The sequence below is a fragment of the Dipodomys merriami genome, unplaced genomic scaffold (assembly GCF_024711535.1).
Source record: "Dipodomys merriami isolate MVZ:Mamm:240054 unplaced genomic scaffold, mDipMer1.0.p SCAF_31, whole genome shotgun sequence".
Lineage (NCBI taxonomy): Eukaryota > Metazoa > Chordata > Mammalia > Rodentia > Heteromyidae > Dipodomys > Dipodomys merriami.
In genome coordinates, this window is record NW_027204604.1 from 16,131,382 (window position 1) to 16,149,236 (window position 17,855).

The window sequence follows — 17,855 nt, forward strand, 5'->3', positions numbered from 1 at the left end:
TTTCAACAACATAAAGTAAGTTTGCTTAGCAGGAAAGGAGAAAGGAGTGCTGGAGGGGCAGCTGGGCACCTTGAACAGGGCTGCAAGATCCACACTGAACCCGGATGGTTCTGTGAGGCTGGATGTTTGTGGGGCTCCCGGGCCTTCCTAATGTGGGAAACCCAACTGGAAACCACTCATAAAGGCATGTTGGTAGTCCCAACCATGGGAGCAGAGCAGAAAGGCTTTCCGGAAAGGACACAATCATGCAAGTGGTATTCAGTGGCCCTCAGGCAACTGTCAGCAGTAAATAAATATCCTCTCAGGAGAACTCTTCATGTCAGACCTCACTGGATTCCCACATATAAAGCTCCAGGGATCAGACAGTACAAAACGAAGTCACCGCTTCTCTTTAAGATATTAAGGGATCACGAGTAAGAGCTATCATGAAAGAAAACTAAATAAGAGAACCAGAAAGGTGACCTCCATGAGAGGTAAGACTGAAGAATCACAATGAGCCGGGAAGATATTCGTGCACCACCCAGAATTCAGCCCAGAGAGAAAAAGAGAAAGTGCTTTCACAAAGATGTTGGGATATGAGAATACTTATCTAGTCAGAGTTCCAGAATGAAAGAAGAAGTCGAAGAATGGCGTTCAGAATATTTGAGAACTAATGCAGTCACCCATCTAGAGTCAAGTAAAGCAATGAAATCATGGCTTTAGCTGTGCGTGGTGGCATACACCTATAATTCCCAGCACGAGGGAGGCTGAAGCAGGCCTCCAACCAGGGCTACATAGTGAGACCCTATCTCAAAAAAAAAAAAAATCTATGCCTCCTTTCTTCATAAGGAATTGTACAAAACTAGACAAAAAAGAAAAATCTTAAATCCAGTTAGAAAAGATGCTCCATCCCAAGTAAATCAGTGCTGGAGAAGCTATCAGCCAGCGTAATGATACGGAAACATGCAGAAGGAAATAACTGCACACTTAGAATTGATCCGTGAAAACAATTTTAAGAATCAAGATGATGGGGCTGGGAAAGTGGCTCAGTGGTAGAGTGCTTGCCTTGCACGCATGACACCCTGGGTTCAATTCCTCAGCACCACATAAGCAGAAAAAGCTGGAAGTGGCACTGTGGCTCAAGAGGTAAAGCACTAACCTTGAGCTGAAGAGCTGAGGGACAGTGCGCAGGCCCAGAGTTCAGGCCCCATAACAGACCAAAAAAAAAAAAAAAAAAAAAAGAATCAAGATGAAATACATTGCCAAACAAAAAGTGAGAGAATATTCCATCAACTACAGCATATCTCCCAGGCAGAAATAGTGTTATTTTATATGCAAGATCTAAGGCAGAAGTAGGAGCAAAAAATCATGGGATAATCCAAGGAGACTCTGACTGAATACAGCTACATACCAAATGTAATTGTGAAAGAGGTTTCTAAGGTTCTTGGGTTGTTGGCAGGAAGTAGATGTGTTGATAATCTTGGGATTTAATCAATTGGCATTTGCTTTTTAGGATGCCTAGTAAATGAATAGAGAAGAGATCACTATTAGTTTGGGGCAAAGTGTATGAGAAAACATTAAGAAAAATAAGCAATCCTAAAGATGGAGAAAAGAAAGGAAGAAAAAAGTGGCTTAGGAGGAAAGACTGGGGAGAACATTAAGTGGCAGAAATAAACTCAATATAGTAGCAGTGTCATAGGTACAAAATGGTCTGAGAGCTTGATCCAAGAGGCCAAGATACTCAGACCAGGCTAAAAATTGAAGTTAAAATCCACAGGATAAATCTAAAACATAACACTTTAGAAAGCTCACGTAAGTGTAAAAGGATTAAAGGAGATATATAATACCAAATACTTTTTTTTTTTAAAAGAAGGAAACAGTTTTAGCTTCTACAAGAAAAGTTAGGTCTTAACATATGGAAAGCTCAATGCAGTAGGCGGCTGTAACAACCATGAAATACTATGCATATTATAACATAGCCACAAACTATAGAAAGTAAAAAAAATTACAGAACCACAAATGATAATAGCTGATTCTATCAACGTATTAGGATATCTTCACTCACATCTTCCACTGACTGAATTGTGTTAAGCACGTGGAAATTGAGTGATTAAGATGTTGACAACGTACTCATCATACTGGATCATGAATGTATTGTGAGAATTAGGTACCCAGGACTTGTAGTCCTTCCCTCCCTGCTCCCTCCCATTCTCGGGATCAAATCCAGAGACTGTTGCATAGTACCAATTGCTTTACTAATGAACTTGTTTTTTTTTGTTTTTATTTTTTTTCTTTTTTGCTGCTCCTGAGCTTAAACTCTGGGCCTGGGTAATATCCTTGAGCTTTTGTGCTCAAGGCAGGGCTCTACCACTTGAGCCACAGCTCCACTTCCAGCTTTTTTTTTTTTTTTTTTTTGGTCGGTTGTGGGGCCTGAACTCTGGGCCTGGGCGCTATCCCTGAGCTCTTCAGCTTAAGGTTAGCGCTCTACCACTTGAGCCATAGCACCACTTCTGGCTTTTTTCTGCTTATGTGGTACTGAGGAATGGAACCCAGAGCCTCATGCCTGCAAGGCAAGCACTCTACCACTGAGCCACCTTCCCAGCCCTTTTTTTTTTTTTTTGTAGTTTAATGGAGATTAATAGTCTCACACACTTTCCTGCCCTAGCTGGCTTCGAACTGTGATCCTCAGATCTCAGCCTTTTAAGTAGCTAGGATTACATGTGTTAGACACAGTTTCTTGGCTACTACTGAATTTCTCTAGCCCAGAATATTAAAATAAGTCTGTAAAACATTTTAAAGCCCTGGTACTTTAAAGACCATGCTGTGGGACAATACAGATTTTGTTCTTAGACTACAGTGGTTCGGAACATGTTAATATTGATGTCCAAGGAGGAAATATTGTGGTTGAAACACATGTTTGAGAAGATGCAACAGCAGTTTGAAAGTTTGCCCTTTGTAAAATTATATCACTGGTTTCAATAAAAATATTACCAAGATACATGTACAATTTCAAGGTATTTTTTCCTAGTAGTCTCCAACAAATTGTGCATGTAACTCATGTCCATCTGTGATTCTGCTCAATTAACTCTAAAGCAGACTAGATAAAGCTTCTAATGAAAGTCAAAGGAAGATTTAGTAAGATTCATGGCAGTGTGCGCATGTGTAGTATTTTCTCTGTACACTTAATATAAACCAAACAATTTTACATTTTACGGGGATGTGACTGTCACTTCAAACCTTCCCACCATGACGGGAATGGTTTAAGAACTGATGATGTATACGGAGACATGTTCAGCAAGGTTCTTTCCTTTGGAGAAGAATTAATTATAATGAAAGGAGAAGTTCAAAAACCCTCAACCATACTTGGAGCAGAAGTGGTTTTGAGTTTAGAGAATTGATCTCAAGGCTCAGGGTGTGCTAGCTCCTGAAGCAGGAAAAACTATCTCTGGGACAGACAGCCTTAGGTGTGAAACTGAAATTCACAGGAAAAAGTTCCCAGTCGGTCCTGCAGCATTGTAGAATCTTTTTTTTTTTTTTTTTTTTTTTTTTTTTTTGGGTCCGGTCGTGGGGCCTGAACTCTGGGCCTGGGCGCTGTCCCTCAGCTCTTCAGCTCAAGGCTAGCGCTCTACCACTTGAGCCACAGCGCCACTTCCGGCTTTTTTTTCTGCTTATGTGGTGCTGAGGAATCGAACCCAGGGCCTCAGAGGCATGCAAGGCAAGCGCTCTACCACTGAGACATCTTCCTAGCCCCCATTGTAGAATCTTTTAACTCCAACATCACACAGTCCATATGATAGGCAAGAAATGACCTTAACTGTCTCACCCCACGTGCAGTTCTGACAATGCGTCAGGGTAAACTAGGGCTCTCCTGTTGAACTGTTCAAGCCTCCCTGTCCTTGTTTTTTGATTGTGGAGATCAGGGCGACGCAGTAGGTCTTGTTGGGTTGACAACGGTATACCAATGTTGACAAGGACGTTTAAGATCACTGAAGTGGAGCAGAACAGGCTCTCTAAGTCCCCCCCTTTACTGTCTTCAGCCCCCCCGACATGCCTCTCCCTCCGCCTTACCCTTTGCAGGGGCACAATCCCTGTCCCTTAGGGCGAAGGCTGGCAGGGCTGGCCGGGAGGCCGCCGGGCAGCCCACGGCTGGACAACGTGTTGAGTGTCCATGGCCAGACTCAGCTCTCCTCCTCCTCGTAGGCCCTAGGTGGGGCTCAGAGTGAGGACGTGGTAGTCTAGCCAGGCAGGGAGCTCCACCCGGCCTGCTGTTGGGGCTCAGTCCCTCCATCCATTGTCCGGGTGTCTGGGTGTGACTAGGACTGTACTGTGGCTGTGGGCACCACCTGCTTCTGGGTGACCTCCCCACACCCCCACCCACCCTGCCCAGCACCCCCGGCTGCATCCCCAGCAGCCCGTCGTCCAGTTAGTTCAGGTCTCAGGAATGTCCCTCCCTGCATGTGCACATGGGGTGGGGGTGGAGGGGAACAGCTGTTCAGCAGGTGCACAGTGAACATTCTGGAACCAGGAGGGGGGCTGTGCCTATCTCAGAGGCAGACCAGGCTGCAGGAGTGAGGAAGAGGAGGGGGCTGCAGGGGTGAGGGAGAGGACGGTGCAGGGCTGAGGGAGGGGACGGTGCATGGGTGAGGGAGGGGACGGTGCAGGGCTGAGGGAGGGGACGGTGCAGGGCTGAGGGAGGAGGCTGCAGGGGTGAGGGAGGGGACGGTGCAGGGGTGAGGGAGGGGACGGTGCAGGGCTGAGGGAGGGGACGGTGCAGGAGTGAGGAAGAGGAGGGGGCTGCAGGGGTGAGGGAGGGGACGGTGCAGGGGTGAGGGAGGGGACGGTGCAGGGCTGGGGGGAGGGGACGGTGCAGGGGTGAGGGAGGGGACGGTGCAGGAGTGAGGAAGAGGAGGGGGCTGCAGGAGTGAGGGAGGGGACGGTGCAGGAGTGAGGAAGAGGAGGGGGCTGCAGGGGTGAGGGAGGGGACGGTGCAGGGGTGAGGGAGGGGACGGTGCAGGGCTGGGGGAGGGGACGGTGCAGGGCTGGGGGAGGGGACGGTGCAGGGCTGAGGGAGGGGACGGTGCAGGGCTGAGGGAGAGGACGGTGCAGGGCTGAGGGAGGGGACGGTGCAGGGCTGGGGGGAGGGGACGGTGCAGGGCTGGGGGGAGGGGACGGTGCAGGGGTGAGGGAGGGGACGGTGCAGGGCTGGGGGAGGGGACGGTGCAGGGGTGAGGGAGGGGACGGTGCAGGGGTGAGGGAGGGGACGGTGCAGGGGTGAGGGAGGGGACGGTGCAGGGGTGAGGGAGGGGACGGTGCAGGGCTGGGGGGAGGGGACGGTGCAGGGCTGGGGGGAGGGGACGGTGCAGGGCTGAGGGAGGGGACGGTGCAGGGCTGGGGGGAGGGGACGGTGCAGGGGTGAGGGAGGGGACGGTGCAGGGCTGGGGGAGGGGACGGTGCAGGGGTGAGGGAGGGGACGGTGCAGGGGTGAGGGAGGGGACGGTGCAGGGCTGGGGGGAGGGGACGGTGCAGGGGTGAGGGAGGGGACGGTGCAGGGCTGGGGGAGGGGACGGTGCAGGGCTGAGGGAGGGGACAGTGCAGGGGTGAGGGAGGGGACGGTGCAGGGGTGAGGGAGGGGACAGGGCTGGACCTGACCCAGTTCCCGAGCCCCAGGTGGTGGGGGCGGGGCCCTCCTCCCCTCCCCTCCCCCTCGCTCTCCCCTCCCCCTCGCTCTCCCCTCCTCCCCTCCCCCTCGTTCTCCCCTCTCCGCCCCTCCCCTCCCCCCTCCCCCCTCCCGGTGACTTCCTGGTTGGCGGAAGGTGGCGGAGCCGCTGCGGGCGGCGGCGGAACCGGAGGCCCGCGGGCGGCGGGCTGGCGGGGGCCGCGGCCGGGGCGGGCCGGGCCGGGGCGGGGACGGCCCCGGGCCGCTGCTGTCACAGAGGCGGGGCGGGGCGCGGCGGGGGCGACCCGGGCCGCGGACGCCGCCGACTGCGGCCTCCTAGCCCGCGGGCGGCGGGGGCGGGCGGACGGACCGACGCCGCGACATGTGACCATGGACTGCCGGACCAAGTGAGTGCGGGGCCGGGCGGCGGGGCTGCGCCGGGGGGCGGCGTCGCGGGGCGCTGGGCCGCGCCGGACCCCGGCCTGGGCACCCGGCCTGGGCTCCCCGGCCTGGGCACCCCGGCCCGCGCGGGGGCGCCGGGGACAGAGCCGCGCCTGCGCCGCGCCTCCCCCCCCCCCCCGGCCGCCCCGGCCTCCCCCCGACCGCCCCCGGCCTCTCCTCGGCCTCCCCCCCCCGGCCTCCCCCCGGCCTCCCCCCGACCGCCCCCGGCCTCCCCCCGACCGCCCCCGGCCTCTCCTCGGCCTCCCCCCCCCCGGCCTCCCCCCGGCCTCCCCCCGACCGCCCCCGGCCTCCCCCCGACCGCCCCCGGCCTCTCCTCGGCCTCCCCCCCCCGGCCTCCCCCCGGCCTCCCCCCGACCGCCCCCGGCCTCTCCTCGGCCTTCCCCCCCCCCCCCCCCCGGCCTCCTCCCGGCGGGGCCCTCGGCCCGGCCGTCAGTCATTCGGCCTGGCAGCCGGTCACTGTCCACCAGCTTTTCTGCCTGCCCGCCTGTTGTGTGTCTGTCTGCCTGCCTGCTTGCCGGTTGTGTGCCTGTCGGCCTGTGTCTGCCTGTTGTGTTTGTCTGTCGGCCTGCCTGTGTGTGTGTGTGTGTGTGTGTGTGTCTGTCTGTCTGTCTGTCGGCCTGCTTGCCTGTTGTGTGTCTGTCTGTCGGCTTGCCTGTGTGTGTGTGTGTATGTGTGTCTGTCTGTCGGCCTGCTAACCTGTTGTGTGTCTGTCTGTCGGCCTGCCTGTGTGTGTGTGTGTGTCTGTCTGTCGGCCTGCTTGCCTGTTGTGTGTCTGTCTGTCGGCTTGCCTGTGTGTGTGTGTGTGTATGTGTGTCTGTCTGTCGGCCTGCCTGCTGTGTGTGTGTATGTGTGTCTGTCTGTCGGCCTGCTTGCCTGTTGTGTGTCTGTCTGTCGGCTTGCCTGTGTGTGTGTGTGTGTGTATGTGTGTTTGTCTGTCGGCCTGCTTGCCTGTTGTGTGCCTGTCTGTCTGTCTGTCTGCCACCCCCGGGCCGGCTTGCACCTGGTCAGTCAGGACCTCTTGTGGGTGTCTTTCTAAAGCTGGGGTGCAGAGCATTACATGGGGGGCTTGGCTTTCAGGCACTGTAGAGGCAGCGTTTGGTTATTTCCCGGCGGCAACTTTCCCCGGGAAGAAGCCCCCCCCTCCCCCGTCCAACCGCGCCCCGCACACTTCACGCACTAAGTGTGGCCACCAAGGCCTTTCGAATCGCGGTGGGGTCACCGGTCACCGGCCTTCAGCCTCTGCACGCACCAGCCCGGATCACCCGCACCGCGCAAGGTCACGTTCTGGCCTTGATTCCGTGTGAGAGGAAATCACCGGAGTCCGGGTCATTCCCACTGGAAAAGGTCGACCGTGGGAGACTGAGAAAATGTCCCTTTGCAAGTGACCTTGTGTGGCCTGTCACCTCCTGCAGCTCTGCCTGTGTGCGGTGTGACACGTTGATTGACACCTCGGGGCTGGCATTAGCTCCTTCCAGAAAGCACCTATTAAACAGTGATCGTTGTGCCCGGTACTGGTGGCTCCGGCCTGTAATTCCAGCTACCTAGGAGGCTGAGATCTGAGCATCATGGGTGGAAGCCAGATCCAACTGGGACAGGAAAGTTTGAGAGATTCTCATCTCCAATTTAAAAAAAAGTCATTTAAAGTCATTGACATCTGCTTAGCGGGATAGCTAGGATTCCAGTGTTTCACCACTGGCGTGGTGGTGTCAGGACTTTGCCTTCTGAATTTAATTTTATTTAATTTTTTTTCCTGTTCTGGGGATCAAACCTAAGGCCTCAGCGGCCAGGTGGGTAACTATACCTGCAAACTGTGGCTTAAACTTGTAGCTTCTGATACAAAGCGAATATAACAGGACAGTGTTTTGAAAAATAAAAGGGTCTGCATAGATTGCATTTCACTTTTGAAAATTTAATCAGTGAGTAGGTTACTTGTGTGAGAAGTTAGAGAAAAAGCGAGTGACTTCTGAATAATTTTCCTGGTGGGAAAATTCAATGTAGGGGCAGCTGTCTAGTTCCCTGAGATAATGTGGTAAAAGCCATTATTTATTTATTTATAGTATTTTCTTGCCGTTGTTAGACTTGTAGCGTGTAACAGCTTGCTTCTTTGTGCATGCTTGTGTTAGCTGTGTGCCTGTCATCCTAGCTACTCAGGAAGCTGAGATCTGAGGATCACAGTTTGAAGCCAGCCTGGTCAGGAAGGTCCATAAGACCCTTAACCTCCAATTTACCACTGAAACAGCTGGAAGTGGAGCTGTGGCTCAAGTGGTAGCGGGCTAGCCTTGAGCACAAATGCTCAAGGACCACAGCCCAGGCCCTGAGTTCAACCAGCAGGTGTGTGCATGAGCACCTCTGCCGAGAGGCATGTGCAAGGTGCCTTCCTCTGTACCAGCAGTATGGGGGCTGGGGCTTCGTGGGGGAGCCAGGAATTGTGTGTGTGTGTGTGTGTGTGTGTTAAAAAGACACTTCCAGTTTTGGCTCTGTAAGCAGAGCTTTACCTGACAGAGTGCTTGCCCGTGGAGTACTTGGTTTATCATCTCGCTTTGACGCTGAGGTGAGAAGAGGTGGAGAGGTTCAGTGCTCTGCCCCACAACTCCTAAGTGTCACTTCTAAGTTGGCAAACTGATAAAAACACTTGCATCATCACAAAGTTACGTGAAATTCATTTGACTCGAGCAAGATTTAAACAAAATCATTTTATTCTAATTGACCCCAAATAACATCATGACAGTGTGTTAAAAAAAGTTTAGGTAATTATTGTTATTCATATTTTAGAAGTACTGGGGATTGACCTTAAAGCCTCTAAATGCTTGCTAGACAGATGTACCCATGTTGGCCAATTTTGCCCTAGGTGTATTTTTTTTCTTTTTTTTTCATGTAGGATTCTTTGCTTGGGGCCAGCCTCTAATCACAAACCTCCTATCCATGCCTCCGGTGTAGCTGTACAGCAGGCCTATACCACAATGCATGGCTTGTTAATAGAAATAGGTTCTTGCTAACTTTATTATTATTATTATTATCTTACTCTATTTTGTGCTGAGAACCCAGGATCTGGGTGCTGTCCCTGACCTTCTTTTGATCAAGGCTAGCACTCTACCATTTGAGCCACACCTCCACTTGTAGCTTTTTAGTAGTTTATTAGAGGTTAGAGTCTCACAGACTTTCCTGCCCAGCTGGCTTCGAACTGCAGTCTTCAGATCTCAGCCTACTGAGTAGCTAGGATTACAAGTCACCAGCATACCAAGGCTCTTGCCAAGTTTTTACCTTAGACTAGCCTCAAACTGCAACTCTTATCTCCATGATTTCAGTAGCTGGAATTACAACTGTAAATCACCATCCCTGCCCAAGGGTATTTTTAGGATTTTTGTTAAAGAGACCTCAGATTAAAGTAGTTAGACTCTTACCTAGAATACTTTATTAGTCTGGACTTCAAAACAACCCTGCCCCTGTGTAGATAGCTTTGTATCTAAGCATTGCAGAACTGTTTCTTTGTCATAGGAAGTAGATATAACCACGTTCTTTTAATTTTAGGGAAAATCCAGAAAGGACTTTTGACTTGGTACTGAAAGTGAAATGCCCTGCCTCTGAAAATGAAGGTATGTGTGTTCTTTTTATTCTTAAAATAATCGAGTCTGTCAAACAGGAGTTAATATTTTGGACTGCCAGCTGTGATAGCATTAGGAAAAAAATAGCTGTAAACTGACAATCAGGACAGGTCTTTGCCCTGGGGTTGTATTATCTGTGCTGTTATGATTTCTTGCTTTGATGATAAAATTATCTTTAGTTACAAGAGAAAGGGTGTGTCTTTTTACAGTCTGGCATTTGCATTTGAAAATCCAACTCCAATTGTGTAACTGGGGTGCACATTCTCCCTGCTGAGATGTCTGGAACCTTCTGGAATGCAGATGGGAACTGAGTGGCCCTTCCCTCTCAGATTTATTTCAGCAGCACTTTCCTGGTGGTTAACAATAGGGTGGCAGTGCTTGGAACTTCGGTACCGCTCCTGAGCAGACCAGAACACTGTAGTCCTGGAATCTCGTCCTCTCTTGTTCTAGTGTGTGTGCTCTGTGGGGAACGGGGAGCAGAGGAGGGTAAGGGCCATCTCCTTATTTGTAACGCGCCCTTGCGTGGTGCGTCCTCGGGTACCTCCAGCCTGTGACTCTGCAGGACTGACTGAGGCAGCAGAGTGCGGTGTGGTACCGACTGCTTGGCCACCTCACAGCCTACATCTGTAGACTCAGCCCCTGACACTAGCCAGCAGTGACCAACTCGGAAATAATTTGGAGCTGCACACCTTAAAATAGAGGAGACCCGCCCGGTTGTCCACACAGCTGCACTGGGCTAACTTTTAGGGAGGAAGTCCACCCACATTTCCCACTCCACCAGCTGGGCCTGCTGGGCTTCTGGCCTGTTGTAGCTACAGCTGGGTGGGGTTTACCTCTCCTTAAAGAGGTCATGGTCTTTGGTCTGTGTGTGGTAACATGTGTCCATTTGCCTTCTTCCCAAGACCCCTCCACAGCTTCCTCTTTGCAGCCCCGGCCTAGCCTACAGAGTACATACACAAGTGGAATGCTCACAGGATGCGTTTATGAAACAAGCCAGATTCTTTTGGAAAATATGGAAGCTCTGTAATTTTAAAAGCACAGTTTGTAAGTCCGAAAGTGATCGTGATGAAAGAATCAGTTTTCCCTTTATACCAACTGATCTCTGTGTACACGTGTTCGAGATCTGGACCTTCGCGTAAGGACTTGGGTGGATCTTTCCCACCGCCTTCTCTGGCCCTTTTTAGTTGCATGAATGAGTTATTTCTGGAGGTGCCTCTGAGTTAATGACCTTCTGGTCTTCCTTTGCTGTTGTGTTTAAAGCACTACTTTGTTTGATTGTTGGGTGCCAGTCCTGAGGCTTGAACTCAGAGCATGGGCACTGTTCTTGGGCTCTTTTACTCAGAGCTGGTGCTCTGCCACTTGAGCCACAGCTCCACTTCTGGCTTTTTTGGGGAGGTTAATTGGAGATAAGAGTTTCCCTAACTTTCCTGCATTGGCTGGCTTCAGACCTCAATCCTAAGATCTCAGCCTTCTGGGTAGCTAGGATTACAGGTGTGAGCCCCAGAGCCCAGCTACATCACTGCTTTCTAGAAACATCTTCATTTGTATTTTAACACTTTATCCAGTCTAGTAATATAATTAATGGGTAAATAAATATTAGTGATTCCTCTGTGGGTGACATTTAATCCATGCTGTTGTCAGCAAATTCTGAAGTGTTAAAGTGTTTTTTTAAAAAAAATTTACAAGGCTGAATTCAACCAGGTTAAAAAAAATTAGCCTCTTTTAATTGTGATTTAAATTGTGTGAACATGACAAATATGATAGGGCCTAAAAGTTAAAATTTTTACACCCTAAAATGTAATTAATGGTCTGTAACTAAGAGGGCTATAAAAGTAAAATTTTTGTTAAGTTGGGAGTTTGGCTTTTTTTTTCTATAATAACTTCTTTAATTTATCAAAGGAAATAGATATTTGTATCTCTTTTTTTTTAATTGTGAAAATACTGTACAGAGGGGTTACAATTACATGGGCATGGTTTTTTTAAAATAATTTTTGTCAGCTTGCTCTTTATTGCTAAATATTAAAAGAGAAACATAATAACATTATTACAACATTTCCTGGAATATTCCAACTTAGCTATCTGCAATCTGTTTGTCCTAGTAAGACATGTCAAAAGCAGGATTGTTTTACTCATCAACATTTACTTGTTCATGTGTAAAATTTTTGTAGCGTAAGAGATAAAGTGTGTGAGTTCAGATGCTTTAGGCTGCAGTATAAAACTGGTTTAAGCTGGGCACTGGTGGCTCACGTCTGTAATCCTAGCTGCTCAGGAGGCTGAGCTCTGAGGATCTTGGTTTGAAGTTAGCTCAGATAACCTAAGAGATTTTATGTTCAGTTGGCAAAAAGCTGGAAGTGGAGGTGTGGCTTGAGTGGTAGAACATCAGCCTTGTGTGGAAAAAGCCAAGCAAAAGTGGGAGGCACGCGTTCAGGATCCAGTCTTGGCGTGTACACACACACACACACACACACACACACACACACGTACGTTTCAAAACTACACATACACACACACACACACACGTACGTTTCAAAACTAAGGAAACCCGGTAGTTCATATAACACACACACACACACACACACACACACACACACACACACACACACACACACACACACACACACACACACACACACACACACACACACACACACACGTACGTTTCAAAACTAAGGAAACCCGGTAGTTCATATAACAGGAACCAGAGATAAGTCACCGGTTATGTAGGTTTTGTAATGTCTGTACTCTGCCACCCACAGAAACTACCCCCCTGAAGACCTGGATTCCTTGTGACATGGATGATGTCATAGATGCTGGAACTCTGCTTTCTTGTTTCTGACTAGCTTTTCATGGCTTTCTTTAGAGTCAAGCACTTTTCCCCCCCATAAGGTCCCCTAGCAAACCTCTTCTTGGCTCCCAGTGAGCTGACTTGTAGTAAGCCGGCTGCTGCTTATATGCAGTCATGGCGTGGTGAGAGGTGGAAGGGCTGTGGGGAGACAGTGATAATTAACTTCCTAAACAGCTGGTAAGGAGTAGATGCTGGGAAATCAATGAAAACGCTCCCTAAAAGGTTTGCTCAGAAAACTGCTTTATTATTACTGTTTGGATGTCTGCTTGAGAAAATAGTAACCATGTTCAGGGTGCACTTGGTCTAGGCTGAGATCGAATGGTCTTTAATTTTCATGTTAGAGTACTTGGCATGCTTTCTTTTTGGGCATTTTGTAATAGAGTTTTCAATTCTGCCATTTATCTCAAATAACTCTTAAGTATCTTTAGGGACAAGGTATTAACTGTGTTACTTATCTGGGACCGAGATAGCTGTCAAACATGGCTTGACTTAGCTAGCTGATCTCAGTAAGCTGATCTCGCATCTGTCCAAGCACTGTTTGGGACTTTGCATTCATATTTCTGAACACAACCCTTTTAGAACACGAGTTTAAACCTGGCTGTGGAGGGGTTGGTAGTGTTCCCCATCCCATTAATATAATTGGTGCTGGTGGAGTCCAGCAGACCGAGGTAGTAATGGAGCTTTCCCTGACAGGACAATCTCCTGGTAACTCATGCAGCAGCCAACATGCAGATCTCATGTTCTTCCTGGCAGGTCTCTAAACTAACTACATTTGTCACTCTTCTCTTTGCTAGCTTCCTTGCTTTCCAGAAGACAGGTGTGTGGGGGAGGGGAGGGGCAGCCAGCCCTTGTGGCCCCTTTTCTATTCTACTCACAGAAACTGTTGCTACCATACCACCCCTGCTTGCCCTGCAGAGATTCGGGACTTCCCGGGAGTGAGTAACACGTTGAGATGCTTTCCTCCAGCGTTTCTCTTCAGTACTTTGGCTTTTTCCGTTGCTGTGTCGTTGACTTCCTCTGGGCCAGGCTGTAGTTCTGAGGACGTTTAAAGTACTAGTTGTTAAAACCTCATAGAAACTTTAGGAGATAGGAAATGGTTTCGTTCATTCGGTGCACACAGAAACTGAAGCCAAGAAGATCCTTGTCCAGAGTCAGGCTCCAGAATCCAATAGCTGCTCTTTTGCCTCCGAATTGTGTGGTGACCCCCACCCACGTGCAGTGTGGCCCGTGTCAGAATATGAGGAAGTTGGTGGATCAGCTATGTGTGCTGCAGGGAAGTTCTGAAAACACCAGTGCAGTATGCGTCCTAAAATTAATGAACATAAAAATATACAAAACTGACTCTTGTCCTTCTGAGTTTAGATCCTTATTCTTTTAAGATTTATATCTGCATATTTAATGGATCTTTGTTCTAACAGTTCTGTTTATTAGCCAATCTTTTTTTTTGTGTGTGGGGGGGTCCAGTCGTGGGGCCTGAACTCTAGGCCTGGGCGCTGTCCCTCAGCTCTTCAGCTCAAGGCTAGTACTCTACCACTTGAGCCACAGCACCACTTCTGGCTTTTTGCTTATGTGGTGCTGAGGAATCAAACCCAGGGCCTCAGGCATGCAAGGCAAGTACTCTACCACTGAGCTACCTTCCCAGCCCCTTATTAGCCAATCTTGTTTACTTTATTCTCTCCTATTTATCTAGAATAATTTTAGGAACAAACACCCCATTTGCTATAAATCTCTTACATTGGACAGCACACCCAAGTTGTTAGCAAATTATTCAGTTTTTAAATCTCTAACACACATGGACTGTGTAAGAACCTTTCACTCTTGTCACGCTGGTAATCCTAGCTACTCAGGAGGCTGAGATCTGAGGATCTTGGTTTGAAGCTTGCCCAGGCAAGAAAGTCCCTGAGACTCTTCTCTCTAGTTAATCACAAAAAGCTGAAGTACATACAGCTGTGACTCAAATGGTAGAGTTCTAGCCTTGAGCACCAAAAGTTCAGGGACAGCACCCAGGCCTAGAGTTCAAACCAAAAAATCAGGGGGAGGGGTGGGGGAGAGGGGGATGAATTAGAACCTTAAACCAAAGAATTCTAAGTGAACTTTCCCTATGCCCTGCACAAAAACACACTTCTCAACTTTCTTACTTTTTTCTCTGTGGTGATACAATTGAGCAGAATTGAACATTTGCTTGTATTTTAGCAAGTGTTTAGCATAGTCTTACAAAGATGTCTGACTTAGTCATATAGAGAGACTGACTAAGTGTCTTTTGCCTGCTTTTGAAGTAAGTTTCTCTTGGACCACATTATTTCTTATCCTTAAGAAAACACCTACCACAATATCTGGCATGTTTAATGGATATTTGCGGAGTAAAAAACAAATTAGATCTAGCCTTATTCTGGGATCTGTGCAAACAGTGTTGATTAAATTCAGAAGTGATTTCAGAAGCATAGAAGTGATTTTAAAAAATAATAGTTATTTTACATGTGTATGTATGTATGCATGTAGTTGTGTGTGTGTGTGTGTGTGTGTGTGTGCGCGTGTGTGTGCATGTGTGCACGCGCCCACGCTGCTACTGGGGTTTGAACTTCCAACTTTCTGCTCTCACTGAGCTATTAGCTCACAGCTGGCACTTTAGCCCTTGAACCACACCTCCACTTCAGTATTTTGCTTGTTGATTGCAGGTAAGAGTCTCCAGGACTTGTCTATCAGTGCTAGCATCAAACCTGCATCCTCAGATCTCGGTCTCTTGAATAATTTGGATTTACAAGCCCAAACTATCACCTGACAAGATTTTTCTTTATTTGAAATGCTTTTTGCTCAAGTTGGGAAGAATTTTACAGGTAGCTTAGACAAGCTTCTAAGAGGCCAATTGTCCTATATTATTACACTGAGTAATTTCCTTATTAGTAGATTTATTTTGGGGCGAAATTAGAGTTTTAATTTATATGAATTAAGAGTAACTTGATTTATTTGTGGCCATAGATCAGTTTTATCCATAGAATGGCTAAATGGGATCCTGGTCCCATTTCTGTGAGTGGTCAGTCACTAACCTTGTGAAGGGTACTTGCTGAATTGCATAAAACACTGGTGTCCTAAAATACACCCTGGAACCCCTGAGCTGCTGTGGTTAAAGCTGGGCGCTACTTCTGAAGCCACAGCTCCACTTTCAGATCTCAGCCTCCTGAGGAGCTGGGGTTGCAGATGTGAGCCTCCTACACCCTGCTTTGGAGTTTCTTTATATAGCACCTACTGTGTCCACTTAGGACAAATTTGCTTTGCTTCCTCCTCCAGTTCCAGCAGGGACCCCCCCCCCCCCTTGTCTGCTGAGACTGCATGGTAGGGGTGAAGGCTGGCTCTCCCCCACCCAAAATTTCAGAATACCTTTCAATCTCCAAATAACTCCCTCCCGAAGTGGGTGGTACTTACTGTGTCTGATTAAAGTACTGCCTAAGGAGTCTCGAACCACCCAGAGGAAGCCCCCCAGGGAGCGTTTTAATCTTAAAGAAAACTTGGTAAAGGTACATTAATTAACAAGATACAATGTGGTACTAGGTGTTGCTCTATGGCTGGATTCCCCACCGGAGCAACAAGGAGCAAAAGAAAGAAAGAGATGTGGTTTGGCAAACTGGAAATTAAAACTCTAATTAAGAGTACAAACCTTCTTTCTTTTTCCTCTCCCCCTCCCTTTTCCCTCTTCCCTTCCCTCCTCCCCTCTGTCCTTCCTCCCCTTCTTCCCCTCCCTTCTTCCTCTCTCCCCGCGCAGTGTTCATTGATTATTTGCTAAGTTATATTTGTGAACATATAAGAATAGAATTGGAAGATTTTGCTATTTTGCCAGTACCTGTTGAAGAATTCTTAAATGTCTGAAGTACCCTTAATGTAGAAGGCTTTGAAAGGCTTTTCACCGTCACCAAAAATGGCTGCTTTATTTCAAACAACTTTTAAAAAATAAAACTGTTGGTAAACCACAAACTGTTAACTTGGTAGACAGCTTTGGTAAAGATCAGATAAGAGGCTTTCCTCTCCCAGTTCCTTTTTATTTGTCATTTGAATCTGAAAAACACACAACTGTCAGTTCAGCCCATCTGATGGTCTTCTATAGATGTGTAAGCTTCCTGAAATGAGTCATTTCAAAGTAATTCTATCTTGCTTTGGTACCAAAAAATGCACCAGAATTATGGTGTGCTTGGTATCCAAATTTATGACTGATTAATATCAAGTGCTCCTAAAACTTTCTTACCTGACTAGTTGTACAATGCATGTGATCTTATTATTTTGATAAGGTTGTTTCAAGTTAACGAGAAAGCCAGTAAATTGAGATGTAGTTTAACTCACCAGAATGCTGTAAAGCTATAAAGCAAAAGTATTGTTGACCTTAACAATTTGCATGGAATTGTTACAGAAAGGAGTTTAAATTTTTTTTCCCTGAGGTTTTGGTATTTGGAGATATTTAGAAGAGGAAGTATTACGATTATTTAGGAATTTTTTCCCCAAGCTCTAGGTCATTTTTACTGCCACATAAAGTAGAATAGCATTTTCCATGTAATAATTATAAGCAGTTAATGAGGTTAATTTATTTGGCTTTAGGAAAGACATTTTTCATTTTTTGTTGAAAAAATATAAATTATATATCTTTAAGAGCAAATCACTCCCTCAACATAAATGGTAAGATATCCTCAATAGCATCTAATCTTACTTTGATGAGAACTAAATTTGGAGCCTTAGTTTTTCTTTAAAATGTGTGATGTTGGGGATGAGGTTGGTAGCGTGTTGATGGGGGAGCAGGGACGGCATAATTTCATCAGCATGTGTGTCTTTCCTGTTCATCAGTACAGGTCTAGACATGCTAAAGAGGAAGCAGCAAGCTGAGAGTTGTTCTGTACAGAAATGATAGCTTCCAAGTTTTTAATGATGACTCTGGTATTGCCAGTGTCGTGGAATGCTTACCCTGGAGCAATATTAGCATCCAGTACCAATGGGAAGACTGGCTTTGTGAATGTCTCCTTCTAACTCATAGATGGTGACATGATTGAATCCAGAGTGTAATGATTAACATATATCATTTTCCTATACGTGGCCTTTGAGCCAGGTACAGAAGTCCAAAATTCCTTAGGATCTGCTCATTAAACCCATTCGCCTGTACTTTAATCTGGTAGAGTATACATTTTTTTTGGTGATTTGTTTTGTTTCATTTTTTGATCCGTTTCCTTTAGGTATCAGCAGCCATAATGCTTGTAGGTGGACAGGGAACCTTAGTTCTTATATGCATTACTATAACTCTCTTGCTACAGTGTATCTATCCAAAGTCATGGGCAAG

The 17,855-nt window shown here is 47.7% G+C and overlaps 1 protein-coding gene across 3 annotated transcripts in view; it reads left to right on the plus strand.

Moving 5' to 3' along the window:
- Positions 1-5,932: 5,932 nt before the first annotated feature.
- Dennd1b (DENN domain containing 1B) overlaps positions 5,933-17,855 on the plus strand; it is a 171,563-nt gene continuing 159,640 nt past the window's right edge. For 2 of the 3 annotated variants that reach the window (XM_070041888.1, XM_070041889.1), the window contains exons 1-2: positions 5,933-6,042; positions 9,626-9,690. In XM_070041888.1, the coding sequence (XP_069897989.1) occupies positions 6,026-6,042; positions 9,626-9,690 (82 nt within the window). In that variant the 5' untranslated portion in view covers positions 5,933-6,025. The remainder of the gene's footprint in view (positions 6,043-9,625; positions 9,691-17,855) is intronic. The other variant, XM_070041890.1, reaches the window with a different exon arrangement.